At 46.6% G+C, this 19,808-nt stretch overlaps 2 protein-coding genes across 3 annotated transcripts; both read left to right on the top strand.

Annotated features, from left to right (window-relative positions):
* Window positions 1-4,273: 4,273 nt before the first annotated feature.
* On the top strand, window positions 4,274-6,424 carry LOC134360993 (mitochondrial ribosome and complex I assembly factor AltMIEF1). Its single transcript, XM_063075865.1, has 2 exons — window positions 4,274-4,362; window positions 6,168-6,424. The coding sequence occupies exon 2, from the start codon at window positions 6,196-6,198 to the stop codon at window positions 6,406-6,408; it is 213 nt and encodes a 70-aa protein (XP_062931935.1). The 5' UTR covers window positions 4,274-4,362; window positions 6,168-6,195; the 3' UTR covers window positions 6,409-6,424.
* A 13-nt stretch (window positions 6,425-6,437) lies between these two features.
* On the top strand, window positions 6,438-19,036 carry MIEF1 (mitochondrial elongation factor 1). 2 transcript variants are annotated; one of them, XM_063075863.1, is made up of 5 exons: window positions 6,438-6,523; window positions 12,716-12,866; window positions 13,670-13,841; window positions 14,047-14,309; window positions 14,733-19,036. In XM_063075863.1, the coding sequence occupies exons 2-5, from the start codon at window positions 12,723-12,725 to the stop codon at window positions 15,537-15,539; spliced, it is 1,386 nt and encodes a 461-aa protein (XP_062931933.1). In that variant the 5' UTR covers window positions 6,438-6,523; window positions 12,716-12,722; the 3' UTR covers window positions 15,540-19,036. The 2 variants fall into 2 exon arrangements, with proteins under 2 accessions (XP_062931933.1, XP_062931934.1); XM_063075864.1 differs by lacking the exon at window positions 12,716-12,866 and having other exon boundaries at window positions 6,466-6,523.
* The last annotated feature ends 772 nt before the right edge of the window (window positions 19,037-19,808 follow it).

The raw sequence follows: 19,808 nt of genomic DNA, 5'->3' as shown, positions 1-19,808 counted from the left end.
TGTTCTTATCCTTCCAGATCTGTGCTGAGGATTGGGGAAACTGGCGCGTGTAAGTGCTGGTACACAGGAAGAGCTTAATAAGTGTTAACTCTTGAGGAGCCCCCCTCAAGTGGATTCTGCAGTGGTCTGGGGACTGATCTCCTGTAGGCCTCAGTCCGCCAGTCTAGTAACCACAAAGCAGGCGGGCTGATTTTTCCCAGGCGCAAGTCTGATCACAGCACAGACTTCCCATTGCTGTTAGGATCAGGGCCAAATTCGCAGCTGTGGTCTGCTGGACCCTGCATGGCTGACTCCTGCCTCCTCACTTGTCTCTCTTGGGCCTTTCTTTCCTGAATTCTCTGGGCTCCAGTCCTTTGAGCTTCTCCAATAGAACATAACCCCGTCTTCTGCCTAGACCTCTCCTGCCCCTGCACTATCACCTGGGGAGTTTCCTAAGACCTCAGCAACAGTTATAATTCTCACTGCAAACAATCCACTTGACCTGCTTATCTCTCCCTCCATCTTAGCAAGGGAGTCAATTTCTTAGTAACTGAGTCAATTTCAAGGTCTGATTTCTTAGGTACTTTAATTAATTCCCATTTACAGGTGTGGAAACTGAGGCCCGAGCCATTGAGAACCTTGCTGAAGTCACCTGGCTGTCAGGTGGCAGAATTTAAACCCACGACTGACTCTAGGCCAGCGGTGCAAGTGGAACAGCTGAAGCACACCTTGCTGGCTGTCACTTCCTCCCTGGGCAACCTCAGCCCAGGATGCTCACCTGTCCAGCCTCCTGTCTCTTCGTCTTCCTGCCCTGCACTCCAGTGAGTTGGTGCCCACACTCTGCTTCTGCGCTGGGTCACAGGTTCCCACGCACCTGTGAAGGCTTCTCTCCCAGCACTTGTCTGTGTATTTGTTTATCTCCCCCCTTGACCCTGACCTTCATGAGGACAGCAATTGTCTGTTTTATTTCTACATTCCTGCCTCTAGTCCTGGTTCATACTAGGTGCTCAGTAAATGCGAAACAACTGACTACTTGATGAACACATTAGAAACAATAGTGTTGGTTCTCATGGGTCATTTGCCAAAAATGTTTTGTTCATTTTTGTCCCAGCATCTTGCCTTAGTCCTCAGGGGTCCAGACCTTTGACCACCAAGGCTTTCCAGGGCCAGGAGACCACAGCTTGAGATAACCCTGAGGTTATTCCCTGGAACTTGTGTCCTGGGTTTCCAATATCTGCTTGTGAACCAATATTCTTATGTGCCCATCCATGCATGAAAGAGGACAATGACATTTTGTAATAATACTAGCTGATGCTTACTGTGTGCTGTCACACCTTACATGCCCTCTCTCATTTACTCTTCAACAACAGCCTTATATCACCACCTCCAACTCATAGATGCAGAAATCAAGGCAGAAGAAGCTTAAGTCACTTGCCCTATGTTCACCACCAACCCATATGACCCTTTCGAATTAGACAGACTTGACCACTCTGACCCAGGGGAAATGGCCCATCTCTCCCAGGACCTCTATCTTTCTGGGAAACATCCATTCATTCATTCATTCAACAATTAAATGCCTACTATGTGACAGTCATTGCTCTGGGTGAACAAGTGCTTCCCACTCACCCTCCAGCCCCGCTCCCCATAAGAGGTCATTGCCATCATCCAGATGCAAGGCCAGGGGGTTATGTCAGACCTGCAGTATCAATCCAAGAGGTCCCAGAATGTCCCTTATCTCATGAAACCTGGCAGAACCCTGAGATTCAGGTCGGTGCCCCTGCCACAGCTCTCTGCCCTACGAAGGCATCATGGATACATTTGGGTGCCAGATGCCATGGGAGCATTGGGGGCAGGGAGGGGCCTTGTGAGTCTGGAAGTAAAGACCCTGACAAGCAAGAGTAGTCTGGGACAGCTGGTCTGAATGGCAGATCTGCTACCCCTGCCAAAGGATCTCCCTCCTTTGTTCTCTCCCCAAAATAATACTCTATCAAACAGGAAGGTCAGGAGGGATATGAAAGGTCACCTGGTCTACCAGCTGAAAATGTTACCAATTAGATTTATTTGGGTCACAAAATTATTTCTTTGAAAAGCAAAGTAGGGCAGCCTGAGAGTGTGGAAAGAACAGGCATTTTGGAGTAAGATAGACTTGGGTTCCCCTGCAAGCTTCTCTGCTGCCTGGCTCAGTGTCTTGGAGAAATTACTGAACCTCTCTTGGCCTTGGTTTTCTCATCTATAATGTTGGGATAATGATGCCTACCGAACAGGGATGCTGGGATTACACATAATGCGTTTGTAAAGTACTGAATCCAATGTCTGGCACACAGTAGGTGCATGATAAAGGTGGCTTCTGGTGTTGGTGCTGTCTCAGGGTGACTGTAGGAGGGAGATCATTGCTGAACTTGTTTTCCATGCCAAGCCAGCCCTGGGGGAACAATTCCTAAGATCCTGGATTCCACATCCACTATTGCTCCTAAATCTTAAGCCTCCTTAAGGCCCCTATCCAGGCCCCACCCTTCCTCAGAGGCTCCAGGGATTCACAGTCTCCCCACTGCTGCTTGGGCTCCCCATGTGTAGGAAATCTTAGGACACCCCCCCCCCACACACACACACACATCACCACTGAGTGGAGACTCAGTCCCGGGAAAGCAGCCTTCTTCTAGCAATTTGGAAAACCTGCAATATGCTCCTAAATAAGTTGGAGCAGGGAGTCGTCAGCAGGGCAACTGCTCAGGTGGAAACCAGAAGCCATCCTCGACCCTTCTCTCTCACACCCCACATTAGCAAATCCTGTGGGCTTTACCTCCAGATACATCCAGGATCTGACCAGTTCTCCCTCCTCCACTCTCACCTCCCTGGTCAGTGCCCCATCCTCTCTCCCCCGGGGTTTTGCAACAGCCTCTTGACTGGTCTTCCAGCTTCAGCCTTCCTTCCCTTCAGTTATTCTCAAGCCAGACTGATACCGTTGAAACGGAAGTCAGGCTCTTACCACCTCTTATCAGCCCCCACCGGAAGACAAGCACTTGGTCTCCCTGTCCCCCGTGGGGTCTAGCAGTGCCTTGCTCATGAAAGGACCTCAACCAGGATATGTTACAGGAATGAATGAATGGATGGGCAACTACTCCGTGAAGTGCCAACCCTCCTCCTGCTAGATTCCTTTTAATCCTCCCAACTGCGGTGTTGAGAGAAGTTAGGAAACTTGCCAAAGGGCAGCTCTCTTTAAGTAGTGGAGCTAGAACTGGAGCCAGTTTGGCCTGACTCCAGAGCATTCCTCCTTCCTTGGTTTGACTGAGCCAGGCACTGTGGGAGGCACTTGGGGGAGGGGGCTCACAGATTCCACAGAGACATTGCCCCTGTCCTCAAATCTAGTGAAAGAGAAGCAAACGAATAAATTAAAGAACAGTGCCTGGCAAATAAGAGACGCCGGTAGAAATGTCTTGTTGTTGAACGGGTTAAGAGCAATCGAGGCGGTATGCAGACATTTCTGTGGGCCTCAAAGAAGGTGTGTTGAGTATGTTGGAGGAGGGGCGAGGAAGGGGCTGGCAAAGACTTCTGGAGGGGACATTTGAGGTAGACCTTGAAGGAAGGGTAGGAGCCAAGGGGTCTGGGGAGCGGGAATAGCATGGCGGGTTGAAAAGAAGGCAATCTGAGAATACGGATTTGGAAGAGCTCTGAAAGCCATGAAGGAATAGTAGCGTTAAAAATTCCCTCAGGGGGGCCGGCCCGTGGCTCACTCGGTAGAGTGCGGTGCTGATAGCGCCAAGGCCCCGGGTTCGGATCCCATATACGGATGGCCGGTTCGCTCACTGGCTGAGCGTGGTGCTGACAACACCAAGTCAAGGGTTAAGATCCCCTTACCGGTCATCTTATAAAAAAAAAAAAAAAAAAAAAAAAATTCCCTCAGGGACCCCCAGCCCCAACCCGAGATCAGCGGACAGTACAGGGGTCTGACACCTGCTGTCAGCCCCCCGACAGGCTACAGAGCTGACAGCAGGTGGGGGGCCCACCCGGCGCAGCCGCCTCGTCAGAAGTCACCCCCTGTCTTCCCCCCTCTGCCCACTCAGTGCCCACAGCCGGCGCTGGCACGTCCGCCCTCCGGGGGTGGGACGCGGATGGCCTCTGCAGGCCGGTTCCTAAGTGACATCATGCACGGAGGTGGGGCTCAGGGTTGTGGGCGGAGCCCCGAACGGGGGGCGGGGCCGGAGAGGCTTCTGGCCCCGCCTCAAGAGAGCGTGGAGGCGAAGACCGGAAGTCCGTCCGCCTCCGCCCGCCTCCGTGCGCAAGGTCGTGTCCCGGAAGTGAAGGGGCCATGTTGATGGGTGACCCCCGAGACAGGTGTCGGGCAAGAGGCGAGTCCTGAAGAGTGGTAGAGCGCGCGGCCCGCGGGTGAGTGAGGGAAGCAGTGAGGAGCGGCGGAGGCCTGGCGGCCGGGAGCTCGCCGCACCTCCCCCCAGGGCTGCTGCCGGCGGCCCCGATCCATCCCGGGCCCAGGCTACCGGCCTGCCGCTGGGGAGCTCGCCACAGCCCGCCCTGGACGGCCCCCTCGAAAGCTCGCCCCGCCCCATCCTCCGGAGTCCTCCCAGGCCCCCCAAGCCGGCCTGTCCCAGCCGCGGGGTCTCCGCACCCCGGCTCGGCCTGGCCCCCCAAGGTCGGTGGAGGAACTGGACTGGTCAGGGCTCAGCCGCCCACTCGCCGAGCGACCTTGTAGTAACAGCCCTCGCGGTGACAGTCGCGCTCTACCTCCTCAAGCACTTCGGTTGATTTTGTGCATCTCTCCCATTGCGGGAGGCCCTTAGGGCCGGAGGGAGCGTTTCTGCAGGAAACCGGGACAGGGACGGTGGCTTGCTCAAGCTCGCGCAGGAAGTTAGCCAGGCCGGAGGCTAATGGCTAGCTGACTTTGGGGCCAAAGTCCAGATCTTTTTTCCGGCCAGATACGTCCCCTACTCATTCATATTTCTTTATTTCTGAAACGGGGATGGTCATATCTTCCACATGGGGATGTTGTGAGGATTCCTTCTTATATTCAGTGTTAATTTTGAGCCCCTGGTATGTGCCGGGCACTGTGCTGGGAAAGTTGGTGGAGCGCCTAGAAGTGCCGTTACACATGGTAAGGCCTTAGCACACGGTGACTCCATTACAGAAGAGGCAGCGTGGGGATCAGGAGTGCAGCACCCCCTTTTACAGCTGTGCGCCTGTAGTCAAGTTACTTCCTCTGGGAAGTTCAGTCTCTTCCACTTAAAATGAGGGTAGTGATGACACTGGGGTTGTTGATAGAAGGAGATGAGTTGTGTGGGACTTGCTTAGAATGTGCATGGTGTGTAGTAAGCCCTCAATAAGTGTGCACTATTATTGTTATAAACCCTGACCATCTCATAGGTTCTTAGTTTAACTGTAACAATGGATGACAAAGCACTTTACCGATGATAACACTCTGTGGTTGTATAATGGCTTATTGTTACTGAAGGAAGGCAGTGGCAGTTTTTGTATAACTAAATGTAATACTTATTGAGCATTTATAAACCTGGCTAGGTAGCACTAATAATAATAGCCAGTCCTGATAGAGTACTTAGTATGTGCCAAGTGCCGTTCTAAACATGTTCACATACATTGACTCATTTAATGCTCATACCAATCAGATGGGCAAAATAAGATTTTTGTCCTCATTTTACAGGTGAGGAACTGAGGCAGGTACAGAAAAGTTAGGAAACTCGCCCAAGGTAATGCAGCTTGTAATTGGTGGTACCAGCATTCAAGTATGGCTGAGTCTTTGTACAACCACTCTAGTCCATACCTTGTGAAGTTCTAATACAGGTGCTTTACATGCACGACTCCCAGAATAACCCTATGGATAGGAACGGTTGCCATAATATCATCATCTCCATTTTACAGGTGAAGAAGGTGATACTTAGAAGGGTTAAGTACTTTGCCCAAAGTCATGTAGCAAGTGAGTAGCAGAGCCAGGATTCAAGCCCAGGCAGTCGAGCTTCTGAGCTCTGGTGAACCACAGTCTGTACTTTTCAGGAGTGGGAGTCAAGAGGCTGGGATTTAGTCCTAGCCCTGCCACTAAGTCATAGCGTGACCGTGGGGGTCTCTGAAACTTGGATTAAGAACTCCTGACTTACATAGTCTCTACTGGCCATTCTGTCATTAATTCTGATACTAAGCTTCTATGTCTTACCTTCTGTTTATAGCGTGACGCCCAGCCCCCGCCAGTCCCCCATGGCCCCTTGGAGCCGAGCGGCGGTGCTGAGTCTCTACCGGGCTCTGCTGCGCCAGGGCCGAGAGCTTCGCTACACCGATCGAGACTTCTACCTTGCCTTCATCCGCCGTGAATTCCGGAAGAATCAGAAGCTAGAGGATCCTGAGGCTAGGGAGAGACAGCTGGAGAAGGGCCTGGTCTTCCTCCACAGCAAACTGGGGGGGATTATTTAAGACCCTCTCCTGTCCCCTCCCACTCTAATTCCACAGGAAAGAGGACAGAGGTGCCTTCTGTAGACACTCCTGCTTTCTCCCATCCCCACCTCACAGATGCATTAAGAAGCCTAAGGTAGGTAGGCCCTATTTCCTATAGGTTTTGTTTTTTCTGATTCAGGGTACCAGCAAAGGGGTCCTTTAGGTGACCAAAGTCGTTCCTTTAGTCATTAGAAATCAGTCGAGGAGATACAGACATATTAACAGAAGTGGGTTCTCTTATTGAGAAAAAGTAGACCCTGAGTTTCAAACCCCACCAGAACAGAATTGCTATCACCATTTTATCTTAGAACTTTTTACATATGAAAATGTTAGAAAAGACATTGGTTAAAACCACTAGAGCAGTTCCAAGCCGACTCATTATTCAGAGGATTCAGTTATACTGTGGGTCAGATCACATTCCTCAAAACATAACTATATTCTTTTACAGCTCTGTAAAGCAAACATAGTGTATAGACTTCAGTTACAGTGCCTGACTTCAAATCCTGGCACTGCAACTAATAGTTGTGAGATTTAGGGTGAGTCACTAAGCCTTTCCAGAGCACCATTTCCTCATATGTGAAAGGAAAATAATAGTACCTGCCTTTTAGGTTATTATGGGAATTAAATAAGACAGTGCACACACAGAACTTGGAATGGTACTTGGCAAGTGGTATGTCAGCTCTATTTACTCTCAATGCCAGTGTCAAGAAGTCCTACTTTAACATCATGATTATATTTAATTTAGCAAATTTCCCAGAGGGCTTTGTATGGTCCTGGCATTCTGATAGGCTCTGGGGATGGAGATGAACGTTATGGTCCATCAAGGAACTTGGCCTAATGCGAAGGTCAATGGGAAGTAATTACAGTGTAAGGAGCTCTATGCATAAAGAGCGATGAAGACATAACTCTGCCTTGGGTAGGGTGATGGCATGGGATCACAGGTGGCTATAGAAATGAGGACATTTGGGCTGGCTGGTTAGCTCAGTTGGTTAGAGCACAGCCTTATAACCCCAAGGTCACAAGTTTGGTTCCCCATACCGGTCAGCCATCAAAAAAAAAGAAAAAAAAAAATCCAAATGAAGACATTTGAGGTCTCCCTTAAATGAGAAATAGAAGCTTTCTGGGCAGGGGGGCAAGTGTGAGGGTACTTCAAAAAGTTCATAGAAAAATAGAATAGGATAATACAAATTGGGGTTGGCCAGTTAGCTCAGTTGGTTAGAGCATGGTGCTGATAACACCAAGGTCCAGGGTTCGATCCCTGTACCAGCCAGCCGCCAAAAAAAAAAAAAAAAAGATAATACAAATCTTTTCAAATGTACATTAAAGTACCCTTGTACAAACAAATGCCTGGAGGCAGAAACTGCATTTTATAGTCTGGAAACTTGAGTCTGGCATGGCTAAAATGGCACATCTGTAAGGCAAGTGGCCAGAGTTGAGACTGGGCCAGGTCTGGAAGAATGGTGAATCCCAGTTAAGGAGATTTTAATAGGTGATTGTGGGGGTACCATCACAGCTTTGTAGGCAGGGGAATAACATGGCCACATTTCTGTCTTGGAGTGTGCCAGGGGCAGTGTGGAGAATAAATTGGTGAGAGACTAGAGCAGTGAATCTAGCTAGATGATATTGAGGGACTGAGGTGGTGGGGGTGGCCACACGTAAATACGTGTACAACAGTGGGACTTGGTGATCAGTTGGCTGAGGCAGGAGGAGAGAGAAGTATGAAGGGTATGTAAGGCTTGCCAGCTGTGTGGAGGGTGGTGTTTTTAACAGAGAGAGAAGCAGGAGGAGGAGCCTTGTGGTTCTTAGCTACTTTTGGTTCTTAGCTACTTATGATTGGCAGACCCGCCTTTGGCAGTATAGGACCAGGGTTGGGATGATGCCCATGGGGGCCTGCTGCACAGGGAGGGGTAGCAGATCTGGGAGGGAATTAGTGAGTTACTTGAAATCTTTGTATTCCTAACCTATTTTAACTGTGAATTGGGTTACACATTGCTATTACCACCCCCTCTAAAAAACCAAAAACAAACAAAATGCCATAGGGTTAATAGTTCATTCATGCAACAGATATTTACTATGTGTCAGACACTGTATACCCTAGGGATGTAGCAGTAAATGAGCCAAAATGTCCCCAAGAAACTTATGGTTTAGTGGTTAATAGAGAGGACATGTGAACAAGGTGGGGTCACAAGCTACTTGGGACCCCTGTAGATTAGTTCTTCCCAGCAGTGTGAGCTCTGGTTCAAATCCTGTCTGCACAACTTACTGCCATGGTGACCTTGGGCCATTTACTTAATCTCTGCCTCAGTTTCTTCATCTGTAAATTAAAGATAACAAAGTTAATGATCTCATGGGATTGTTGTGAGAATTAAGGCAATTACGATGTGTAAAATGTCTAGCACAAAATACACATTCAACATATGTTAACTATTCTCATATGTACTCAAGCAAGACATGTTTATGAAAAAACATGACTTTTTCAAGTAAAGTAAGTTGGAATTTTCATAGTTCAGTGTGGTCATCCTCGGAAGCAGCAGGGTCTCCATTGTTTGTCATCTTTACTTTTGGGGTGATGAGTATTTCTGTTCCCATTTTTGTATCTAGGGAGACAGGTTAAATAATTTGCCTGAGAGGTTGCCAGAACTCAAATTCTTAATCCCCAACCCTGCCCACCAGGTTGGTGTTCCTTTTTTGTTTCTGTTTTTTAACCATCTTAACCATTATTGCACTCTCTTTGTCACTTATTTCCCTCTGGGTGACTGAGACACAAGGGATTACTCAAAGCCCATTTCTTCTGAGCAGTGAGAAGCCCCGAAGGGGTTAATTTTCCATGAACTCTCAAGAGAGAGGCATTTCTCCTTCTGAAAATTAACCCTGAACTGGGGTTCTGTCTCAGTATTTATTCTCCAGCCCAGAAAAAAAGTTACAGAAAAGGAACATAGGTGGAGTTATGGCTAAGTATAGTTTAACAATAGAAGCTGGTAACATCAGTGAAATAACAAAGTGACATTCCATAATGCAGTTTGCAAAAGGTAAAGTAGATCCACCAACAAAAGCTTGTTCTTAGCAAATACTGTCTTTTCCTACAGCAGTTTCCTCAGTATGTTTATATAACAATCAAGTAACTTTAGGTTAACCTGTCCAAGTGCATCTGTCCTTGAGCCAACAATTTTGCTGTGTTACAATTCTTTATCTACAACAGAGACTTTAGCCTGGGGAAAGTTTCCTGTCTTTTGCAAGCTTAACATTTCTATATGTAATTTTAAAAAGTTAGGTTATACCTGAAACTACAGGGCTTTGGAAACTAGGCACTGTGAAATACATTTTCTTTATAAATGTTAGTATATTCCACAACCATTTTTATCTTTTTTTTTTTTTAAAGATGACCAGTAAGGGGATCTTAACCCTTGGCTTGGTGTCAGCACCAAGCTCAACCAGTGAGCTAACCGGCCATCCCTATATAGGATCCAAACCTGTGGCCTTGGTGTTATTAGCACCACACTCTCCCAAGTGAGCCATGGGCCAGCCCTCCACAACCATTTTTAAATGTCCAGTTCAGTAGTATTAAGTATATTCTCATTGTTGTGTAACAGATCTCCACTACTTCTTTCATCTTACAAGTCTGAAACCCTATGCCCATTAAACAACAGTGTTTCTTTTTATTGCCCTGAGAAGCCAGGCCCCTCTCTCCTTGCCGTTGGTGTTCTTGTAAGCTGCGAGCTAATGTAGCAGAATCTGAATGGAAGGTACACTGTGGAGAATCAGTTTCAACTGGAACAAGTTGAATTAAGTTTTAGAATAAAGACTACGTCTCCCTCTTGGAGTTTGTGGGTGCTCTCTCCTCCAGGTCCCCAGGTCTATTATGTCACCCGGTCCTTGGATGGAGGTGGGGGACCGTATTGCACCAGAGTAGGAAAAGCCTTTAACAAGCCTGTTCAACTTAACAGTTTTCATCTCAAGCCCAGGATAGCATCAATGTGAGTTACAGGCCATTTTAGCTCAGTCCCAGAGGGTGAATTGTAACTTAGAGGACAGGGTGGATAGCTCACCGCACTTACCTTTTGTCCTGTAGATGGAAATCTTAAAAGACTTAATGAGGGGCTGGCCACTTGCTCCGTTGGTTAAATTGGTTAGAGTGTGATGCTGATAACACCAGGATCTAGAAGTCAATCCTTGTACCAGCCAGCTGCCAAAAAACAAAACAAAAAAATTTAATGTTAGCCCACATTTGTGGTGCACGTTTACAGTTTATAGTGTTCATATACACTATTGCAGTAGCTGTTTGTTCTTCACTACAACCCTATGCTTTGGGCAATGCAGGGATTATTATTCTCTCTTCATAGCTGAGGGACTAAGTAACTCATTTGAGGTCGCTCAGCTAACAAGTCAGGGTTTAAGGCAAGTATTCAATCTTAGGATTTCCAACTCTAAAACCTATGCTCTCTTCTGGTATACTGCACCACCACCTTGTTCTTACCAGTCATCAGAAGGACCAAGGACTAAATGGTCCAGGGATGCCCCTTCTGGCTTGTTCTCAGAGGGAGGAGGTGCCCTCTAGTCCTGCTGCATCACATTCAAGGATGATTTAGAGGGTGCTTGTATCCAGTGGTTCTCCCTATTGTAAATACATCAGTAAAGGTTCTTTTGTTTTTAAAAAATTAAACAGGAGACGTTGTTAAGTGTGGGGAAATGTGTAATGTTCTACTTTTTTCTGATTGGATGACTGTGCCTCAGACACGTCCTATCTCTCTCAGTGGCCACCATAGGGAGGATGACTAGTGGTCTTGCCTGACCCCACCTGTAAATACAGAGTTCTTGGTCTTCCTTGCTCCTTGCATTTGAAGTAGGAATAGATTTCATTTGGCCACATAGTCTCTCATTATGTCCCTAAATCTGAAGCTTCTATTGACGGTAAAAGGTGGGCAAAAGGATATGCGACCAAGGTCGTGAAAAAATATTTTTGGACTTGACCAACTCTTGGTTAACTCAATTGCTGGATTAAGTAGAGTCAGAAATATCTCTTTTTTGGGGAGGCAGGGAGGTATAGGCCGGGGTCACGAATTGTGAAACTAGCAATACCTAGTTGTAACACGGTATTAAAAAGAATGCTATTTCTTTCTGGAAGATATTCCTCTTGATCCTGTCTCTTGGTATCCTGTTATTCTGGGACCCTGAATGGTATACAGCTTTGTTTTTCCTTATGTAATTCCTGGTGTAAAGGACACGGGAAGTAGAAGAGAGCAGCAGCATTAAGAGCAGTATTGAGATCTGAACCACACTGCCAACCTTTATCTGGTCAGGCCCAGGGTTCCAACTCAATGGGAAATGGGCTTATTTGGGGACTAGGGCCACTTGAGTGAGGATGACTGCTTATAGCCAGGTAGCATGTGTGTGCTCGCCTTGCTTGAGCACTGTACAAGAGGCCAGCCTCTTCTGTCTTGTGCCCATGTACTCCTTTAGGTGACCACATTTTTAGTTCATCTTCCATGCGCATTTGAGCAGATGGGGGTTTTTTGCCTTGTTTTCCAGTTAACAGCCAACTATACAGAGTCCTTTGTGTTTTTTTTAGTCTCAATGCCAGCCTCACCCGAGCTATTATAGTCCCCCTGGATACTTCACCAAGGAACAAAGCATTTGCCCGGTTGGGAGTGTATAGGTGTTTGGTCCATGTTATTTTGTGTTTTGTTTGCAGAAGGTAGATAGAATAAGGGCCAGTTTGATTTGGGTAATGGTAAGCATGAAACACCAGAAAAAGCATCATAGAACGAGTTGAGATTCCTGCGTTCTGGAGACAATTGTGCCTTTTCTTTTCTCTGGGACTTCTAGTAAGTCACCTCCCTATATGTGTAGTGATGTAATAGGATTAGATGAGCCCCAGGGCCATTATCAGATCTCACCTTTCACAAAGCAGTGGCCAGAGGGTCAAAATACATTCTGCATTATAACATTGTGAAGGCGTAGAAAGAGGGTTGTAATTGCATGGTGGGGAACTTCACTGTAATATGAGAAAGGACTGATAGTGAGTTTAATGGTTTCTATAATCTTAATAGATTAGTGGAAAGGTTTTCCCACAATATGCATGATCAGTTTCTCCCCCTTACATTCAGAAATATCATGGGACATGGTATCTCTCTCTAGACCCTATAGTATGCAGTGCTAGAGGCAAGAAGATTTGGGTTGCTGGAACTTACAGAGTACCCTAAATTTGTTGGGGATTGGCCGGGTGGGGGAAAGGGGACAGTTCTTGAGGTCCCAGGTGCTGATGGCTGTGTTCTAACTTCATTCTCAGGTGAGCAATGGCAGGCGCTGGTGAGCGCAAAGGCAAGAAGGATGACAATGGCATTGGCACGGCCATTGACTTTGTGCTTTCCAATGCCCGGCTGGTGCTGGGGGTGGGTGGAGCGGCCATGCTGGGCATCGCCACGCTGGCAGTTAAGCGGGTAAGTGTGTGCAGCCAGGAGCAGTGATGCGTTGTGGTGAGGCAGCATCTACGAAGTGGAGCTCACCTGGAACAAGACTCACACTGCCAATGGGAGTGTAACTTGGTAATTTGGCATTAGTAGACAAGACCTTAAGATAATTCAGTAAGTTTACTTCTAGAACTCTGCCCTAAAGAAATCATTGGAGATACAAATAAAGCAGTTTATTCTAGCAAGTAAAAAACTGTAAATAACCAAAGTATCCTTCCTTAACTACAACACCCCACCACACATTTAGTTTGTTTATTATATACTGCCTATATATATATTATATATATATATAGGCAGTATATATAAACAAGTGGACTGAAAACTCCATGAGGGCAGGGATTTGGATCTCTTTGGTGTGCTGCTTTATTCTTAGCACCTCAACCAATGCCCGACACATATGAGTAGTAGCCACTCAATAGCTATTTGTTGGTATATTCTTAAGGTACAAGGTTGTGTAGTCAGAAAATGTTCAAGCATTCTTAGTGACAGGAGGAAATGATCAAAATGATGTTAAAAGATCGGGTTTCAAAAGTATATAGAGAGCATGATCCTAATTACATAAATATATATTTCTGGAAAGAAATATACCAGATATTAACAACAGTTTTCTCTGGGTTGTGACATCATAGGTAAATCTATTTCTTTCTTATATCATTTAGTATTTCTCGATATTTTCTGCATTGAACAAAGTATTCCATAATCTAGAATAAAAATTATTTAAAAATAGAGAAAAGAAGGCAGGTGTATGTCCTGTGTCCTCTCTGCTATTCCAGATGTATGACCGGGCAATCAGTGCTCCTACCAGCCCCACCCGCCTGAGCCATTCAGGGAAAAGGAGCTGGGAAGAACCAAACTGGATGGGCTCCTCCCGACTGCTGAACAAGGACATGAAGACAGGCCTGAGCCGCTCCCTGCAGACCCTTCCCACAAACTCCTTTGACACAGGTGAGAAAGGCCGTCAGCCCTCTAAGGTTTGCCTCTGGACTTTCAGTACTACTCCTGTGTTCAGCAAACATTGAGCACATATGTGCCAGACACCATGCAAGCACTTGCCCTTTGTTCCAAGCCCTTTTCTTTTCTGGGGCTGAGGCAGCTGTGGATTGAGCAAGCGTGGGAAGAGCTCATGTGCTTCTCTCTCTTGCCTTGGCAGATACATTCTGCCCACCCCGGCCCAAGCCATTGGCCAGGAAGGGGCAGGTAGACTTGAAGAAGTCACGACTCCGCATGTCCCTGCAGGAGAAACTTCTTACTTACTACCGGAACCAGGCAGCCATCCCTGCTGGAGAGCAGGCTCGAGCCAAGCAAGCTGCTGTGGACATATGTGCCGAGCTCCGGAGCTTCCTGCGGGCCAAGTTGCCTGACATGCCACTTCGGGACATGTACTTGAGTGGCAGCCTTTATGATGACCTGCAGGTAACAAGGTGGTTCTTACAAAGAGTGGGGTTGGGTACTGACCAGGAGCTTCTCAGTAGTGTTACTAGTACAGAAAATCAGTGTCCCAGACTTGCCAGGAAGATTGCAATCTTACTGCTTCTGAGTCCTGTGCAATTGCAGCAGCATTTGGAGATCCATGTTTTTTAATTTTTGCTCTTGTGTCTTCTTTAACCCTTTCTCATTTTTTAGTCATACTCACAACTTTTAAGAAGCCACCTCCTTCTTATATTCTTGTGCAAATCTCTACTTTCTAATTTTCTCACTCCATATAGATTGATACAGTGACATGAAAGAATCCTTAGTTTCTGTTCTTGGGGGAATGCAAGATGGGACCTGTCTTTGGGGAAGCACATCTCTTGAGCAGAGTAAATCCCTCAAAACATTTTAAATTCTGCTTGACAGGTAGTGACAGCAGATCACATCCAACTCATTGTCCCCCTTGTGCTGGAGCAGAATCTGTGGTCATGTATCCCTGGCGAGGACACCATCATGAATGTCCCTGGCTTCTTCCTGGTTCGTCGTGAGAACCCAGAGTACTTTCCTCGTGGTAGCAGTTACTGGGACCGCTGCGTAGTAGGGGGCTACCTCTCTCCAAAGACTGTGGCAGATGCATTTCAGAAGGTAGTGGCTGGCTCTATCAATTGGCCGGCCATAGGGTCCCTCTTGGACTATGTGATCCGACCAGCACCACCCCCAGAGGCCTTGACACTGGAGGTGCAGTATGAGCGTGACAAGCATCTCATCATTGACTTCCTGCCATCAGTGACCCTTGGTGACACTGTCTTGGTGGCCAAACCACACCGGCTAGCCCAGTATGACAACCTGTGGCGGCTGAGCCTGCGTCCTGCTGAGACGGCACGCCTGCGGGCTTTGGACCAGGCTGACTCCGGCTGCCGATCTCTGTGCCTCAAGATCCTCAAGGCCATATGCAAGTCTACTCCGGCCCTGGGCCACCTCACTGCCAGCCAGCTAACCAATGTGATCCTACACTTGGCCCAGGAGGAGGCTGACTGGTCTCCAGATATGCTGGCCGACCGTTTCCTGCAGGCTCTGAGGGGACTCATCAGCTACTTAGAGGCTGGAGTCCTGCCCAGTGCCCTAAACCCCAAGGTGAACTTATTTGCAGAGCTCACCCCTGAAGAAATAGACGAATTGGGATACACTCTCTATTGCTCATTGTCCGAGCCAGAGGTGCTGCTGCAGACATAGGGCAGGTGAAGGCCAAAGCAGATGTCAGGTGGTCAGGCCCTGGATTCTCCATTAGAAACACTTGACCACATAGTTGGTGCCTCACAGGGTCCCCAGGTGCATCCTGTCTTGCTGGTCATTGTCCTGGTCACTTCATGCTGATAAGAATGACATCTCTTTGGTCTCCTGTTTTCTTACCTAACCCCTTCTATTTTTGTTACCAAACACTGTGCCGCCTAATATCCCCTTGCACCAGGCAAATTTTTTGAGAATGAATTGAGAAGGTGGAGTGCTGGCCTGAGCTGTTGAGACCACTTGGTGTTTTGCACTTTGGCCCAGGTTTCCTGCTTCTGTCTGGTCTGCCCTGCCCCACCCTTTTGCCTATTCCTTTTCAGTGTCTTTTTTGTCTTTTCTTCTCTTGTTCACACCATCTGTATTGCTCTTGTCCCTGGAGCATATCTGCCTAATCAAGATGTTGCCTTTTAGTTGAAGGTCGCTGAAGAGCTATGATTGCATGCTTCCAAGCCGAACTCTGCAGATTGAGTGCTGAGACAGTATTTAAGGTTTCTAGGGGTGAGGCAAGTGGAAGAGCTGGCCTTTGACCCTGGTTCCTGAAGAAGCCTTCTATTCCCCACACCTCCTGACCAACCCATATTTATAAGTGCTGAGAATGTCTCTCATGGGAACATTGTTATTGACTCACACAGGATAAATTGGATGCAAAGTTATTTGGAGATAGTGTTTCTTAGTGGCCATCAGTAAGCATGTAGAGTGGGGGAGACAGAGCTGGTTAAGAGAGCCTGGTGGAGGGTCTGTGTACCCAGTGTTTACACCTCATCTGCGGCTGCAGGAGTCAGACAGACAAGGGGTGGGGGCTGCAAGGGCAGCCCTCACCACAAATGCTGTTTTTCATCCTTTTCCTTGCTTTATTGCCAATTAGGCAATAAAAGAACACAGCCTTAGCAGTAGAGGTTAAGGGAGGTTGACAGGAGGCTGGATGTCAGCTGGAAAATGCAGTCAGCAGTTGGGGCTCAGTGACCATGTTTTCTCCCCTGCCAGGCCCTGCCTTTCTAGGATGTTGCCTTAGAGCAAGAATAGGCCCAACAGCCAGCCCTTACTCCCCCAGTGTCTGCCATACGAGCGTGAGAGTGCTTTTTGCTGAGCTCTCCGGGCAACTCCATAAGCCAAAGGGCAAGTGAACATGCACAGACCTCTTCCCCCTTGTCCTGTCTCTCACCCAGCACTGGGGAGATCTGTGCTACCTAGGAAGAGAGAGCACACGGATAAAACGTGTTTGAGAGGGAGGTGGGTACTTCCAATGTTCCTTCTTGTTTCCTCCTGCTAAAATTGCACTATTTATTGCAGAGTAAATGTATCCGGAGGATGGGAAAGAATGTTTAATACACTATCAGTGTGTCTTGTTTTGTGTTTTTTTCCTGTATGTGGCAAGAGGTTGATGATAATTGTTTGTGATCTGCCCATCCAGTATTTTGTTCTCCCATCAAGTCTTATTATTTTTTCTGTTCTTACTACCTCTCCATCAGTGAGATCTGGTGAAGCTCTCTGCAGCTGTCTCATTCCTTCCCAATGACATTGACAGAAAATGACTCTAAATAGCATTGACACCTCAGCAACCCTTTGAATTTAGGGTAGAGATTCTTGCTCCCTTTTTGTCATAGATTAGATTGAGAACTAGGGTTAACCTTGACTATACTTAGAGAATCTTTCTGCCTTTTCTCCCATATCTATGCAAGGATTTCTTAATTAAGATGGTTTAGTTGTTTCATTTGCATAATATTAAGAGAGAATGGAAAAGATAAAGCTGAGAACCTTGAGAGATTCTTCATCTTGGCTGCTCATCAGAATCAAATGGGAGTTTTAAAAAATCTATATGCCTGTGTATTACTACCCTGAGTGAATGGTATAGAGAGTAGGGGTGGAGCCTGATATGAGGGTCCCAATTCATCCATCTGGTATCCATTGGAAGGGAGAGGAGAAAATTGATAGTGTTGCAAAAGCATAGATTATTCTTCGTCGAGATAAATGATTTGGTTTTCCAGTATTATAAAACTTACAATTTTCTCAAGCTGGCATCTCTGACCAAATTCCATATATAACATTGGAAGGAGAGCTCAAAAGACCCTTCCCCCAAGATGTTAAAGAATCTCAAGTTATCAAAGCCAAATGTAATGTGATTTTAGGAAGGGAAATGAGTTTATCTCTTTTTTTTAAAGAGCATTTCTCTAAGTGCATCTCTGGCTTTAGAGTATGTTTCACAGAACCATAACTTTGCCATTTTGCAAGCAAGAACCTCTTAGAAGTCCTCAGAACTAGAAGCAGTGGGAATTCTCAGCCCTGGTCCTGGAGGGTTTACTGACTGACTGGGCAAGCCATTCTCTCTGCTGCCAATATTCCCCATCATAAAATTTGGAAGATAGCCAAGTGTTTTGAGATTCTTGGGTGGAAGAGGGTTACATTCTGCCCACCCACCTTAATCTTTGGGGAAAGCAGCAGTGTTTCTCCAACACTCATTCTGTTCAGTAACTCCCACTTTTGCCTGAAATAATAGCATCTGTTCCTACTTCTCTGTCTGGAGAATTTTTTCCACTATCTAGGTTAGCAAACCACATGCTTAGCCTAATGATTAGAAAATACACTCATCATTACCTTGAAAACCTAATAAATAACAAATTTTATTTTGTTTTTCCCTGTTGCCCCTTCCTAAAAAATGAGTTCAGGACAGCAGTACTTTTTATATGCTTGGTTGCGACTTCTTTTCTTTCTTTTTTTTTTTTTTTTAAATAAAAAACAGTTGAAGCTCATGTTTGGAAAAGCTATGTTGAGGAGGCCTATAGTCTCCTGGGTCTTGGCCTCTGGTAGTCCATCTTTTCATACTCCAAATTAGCTGATTTTGCTCTTTTGTACTCCAAGTTGAGAGCTCAGATGGTTTTGATGCGGAATCAGCTTCAGAATCAAAGGGCCCTGGAGAGACCCTGAGGGGGTTCCGTATATACAGATTCCTGCATGTGTCCAGAGCCCTCTGCCGTGGTACACCTTCCTTGGGACTATGACTTGGCTGAGGATTTGTTCAAACTCTGCCCTTTCGCCTGAAGCTCAAGGAGAACGGTAACTGACATGTAGGACTAGAGCTGACCTCTGTACCAGGCTGGGAGGCTGTAGCCCTTTTAGACACTGCTTATTGTAAGTGGCTAAAACACAGATGTGAGTTCTGTGGTCAGCTGCATACTGGGTGATGTTTACCTTTTCATTTTGATAACCCCATAGTCTAAATTCTTGGTCCCTGAGGCCAAGTCCTCAGCTTGCCTTCCAGTCACTTCCCTGCCCTTTCACTGGTGTTTGATGTGTTAGCTGGTAGATTTGGGATCAGTCACCAGTCTTTCTGTCCTATCTTGGCTAAGTTCATATAGGAGCAGCTTAGCCCTGAGACCCAGAGAACTGCTATCCTTTTTCTCCTTGTGGGAGAAATAAAAACGGGGGAACACAATGTCCTTCCACAGCATGGGAAGAAGAAAATAAAAATCTTTCCAACAGCTTTGACTTTTGTGTGTGGTATGAAACATCTTCCTATGGGAGTGGTTTTGGGTCTCCATTTTCAGCTAGAAGAAACTTTGAAGTTTTCCATAATAGAATGGATGGAACAAGCTGCCACTGGAGTCATTCTTCCATGACTCTGCAATGTCAGAACTGGGGCAGTCTTACTTTAATTGTCAACCATCTGCATGGTTATCTGTCAGGAGGCACTGACAAGTCTCTCAATTTAGCAAAAGGAGGACATGCCCCGTGGGTCCTTAGTTACTTCTTTGGAAGACAGGGATAATGGCTCAGGGATTCTTACTGCCTTTGTGCTGAAAAACTAGACAACTTCTGTATACTCGACCCTCACAATTCCCAAATTTTCCCCCAAAGGGGAAAGAAAAAACACTCTGATCCCAGCATCTAGTGTGCCTTGCATATACCAGTTTTATAGTTGTCGGTTTCTTCTCAATAAATTATTATTAGTAAAGAGTTCTGTGAGGAAGCAGGATGAGGTAATGGAGGTAAGGGTAGGAGGGCGGGAGTTCAGGGTTAGAAGACCTGAGTTCCAACAGTAATACTAGCAACCACTTGAGTACTTATGTACCAGGCAACGTGCTAAGTGTTTTACATATATGATCTCACTTCATTCTTAGAACAATGATACTCACCATTAGCCTCATTTTACAGATGAGGAAACAGGCTGAGAGGTTAAGTCACTTAGCCAAAGTGTCCTAGCTAATAAATGCTAGAGCC

This window comes from Cynocephalus volans, chromosome 12 (genome assembly GCF_027409185.1).
Source record: "Cynocephalus volans isolate mCynVol1 chromosome 12, mCynVol1.pri, whole genome shotgun sequence".
Lineage (NCBI taxonomy): Eukaryota > Metazoa > Chordata > Mammalia > Dermoptera > Cynocephalidae > Cynocephalus > Cynocephalus volans.
This window is presented reverse-complemented; position numbering and strand designations above follow the sequence as displayed.

Coding starts and splice junctions, on each gene's coding strand:
- LOC134360993 (XM_063075865.1), top strand. CDS start 6,196: ATGGCCCCTTGGAGCCGAGCGGCGGTGCTGAGTCTCTACCGGGCTCTG.
- MIEF1 (XM_063075863.1), top strand. CDS start 12,723: ATGGCAGGCGCTGGTGAGCGCAAAGGCAAGAAGGATGACAATGGCATT. Junction 12,867..13,669: donor CCACGCTGGCAGTTAAGCGG/GTAAGTGTGTGC, acceptor CTGCTATTCCAG/ATGTATGACCGGGCAATCAG. Junction 14,310..14,732: donor GCCTTTATGATGACCTGCAG/GTAACAAGGTGG, acceptor TCTGCTTGACAG/GTAGTGACAGCAGATCACAT.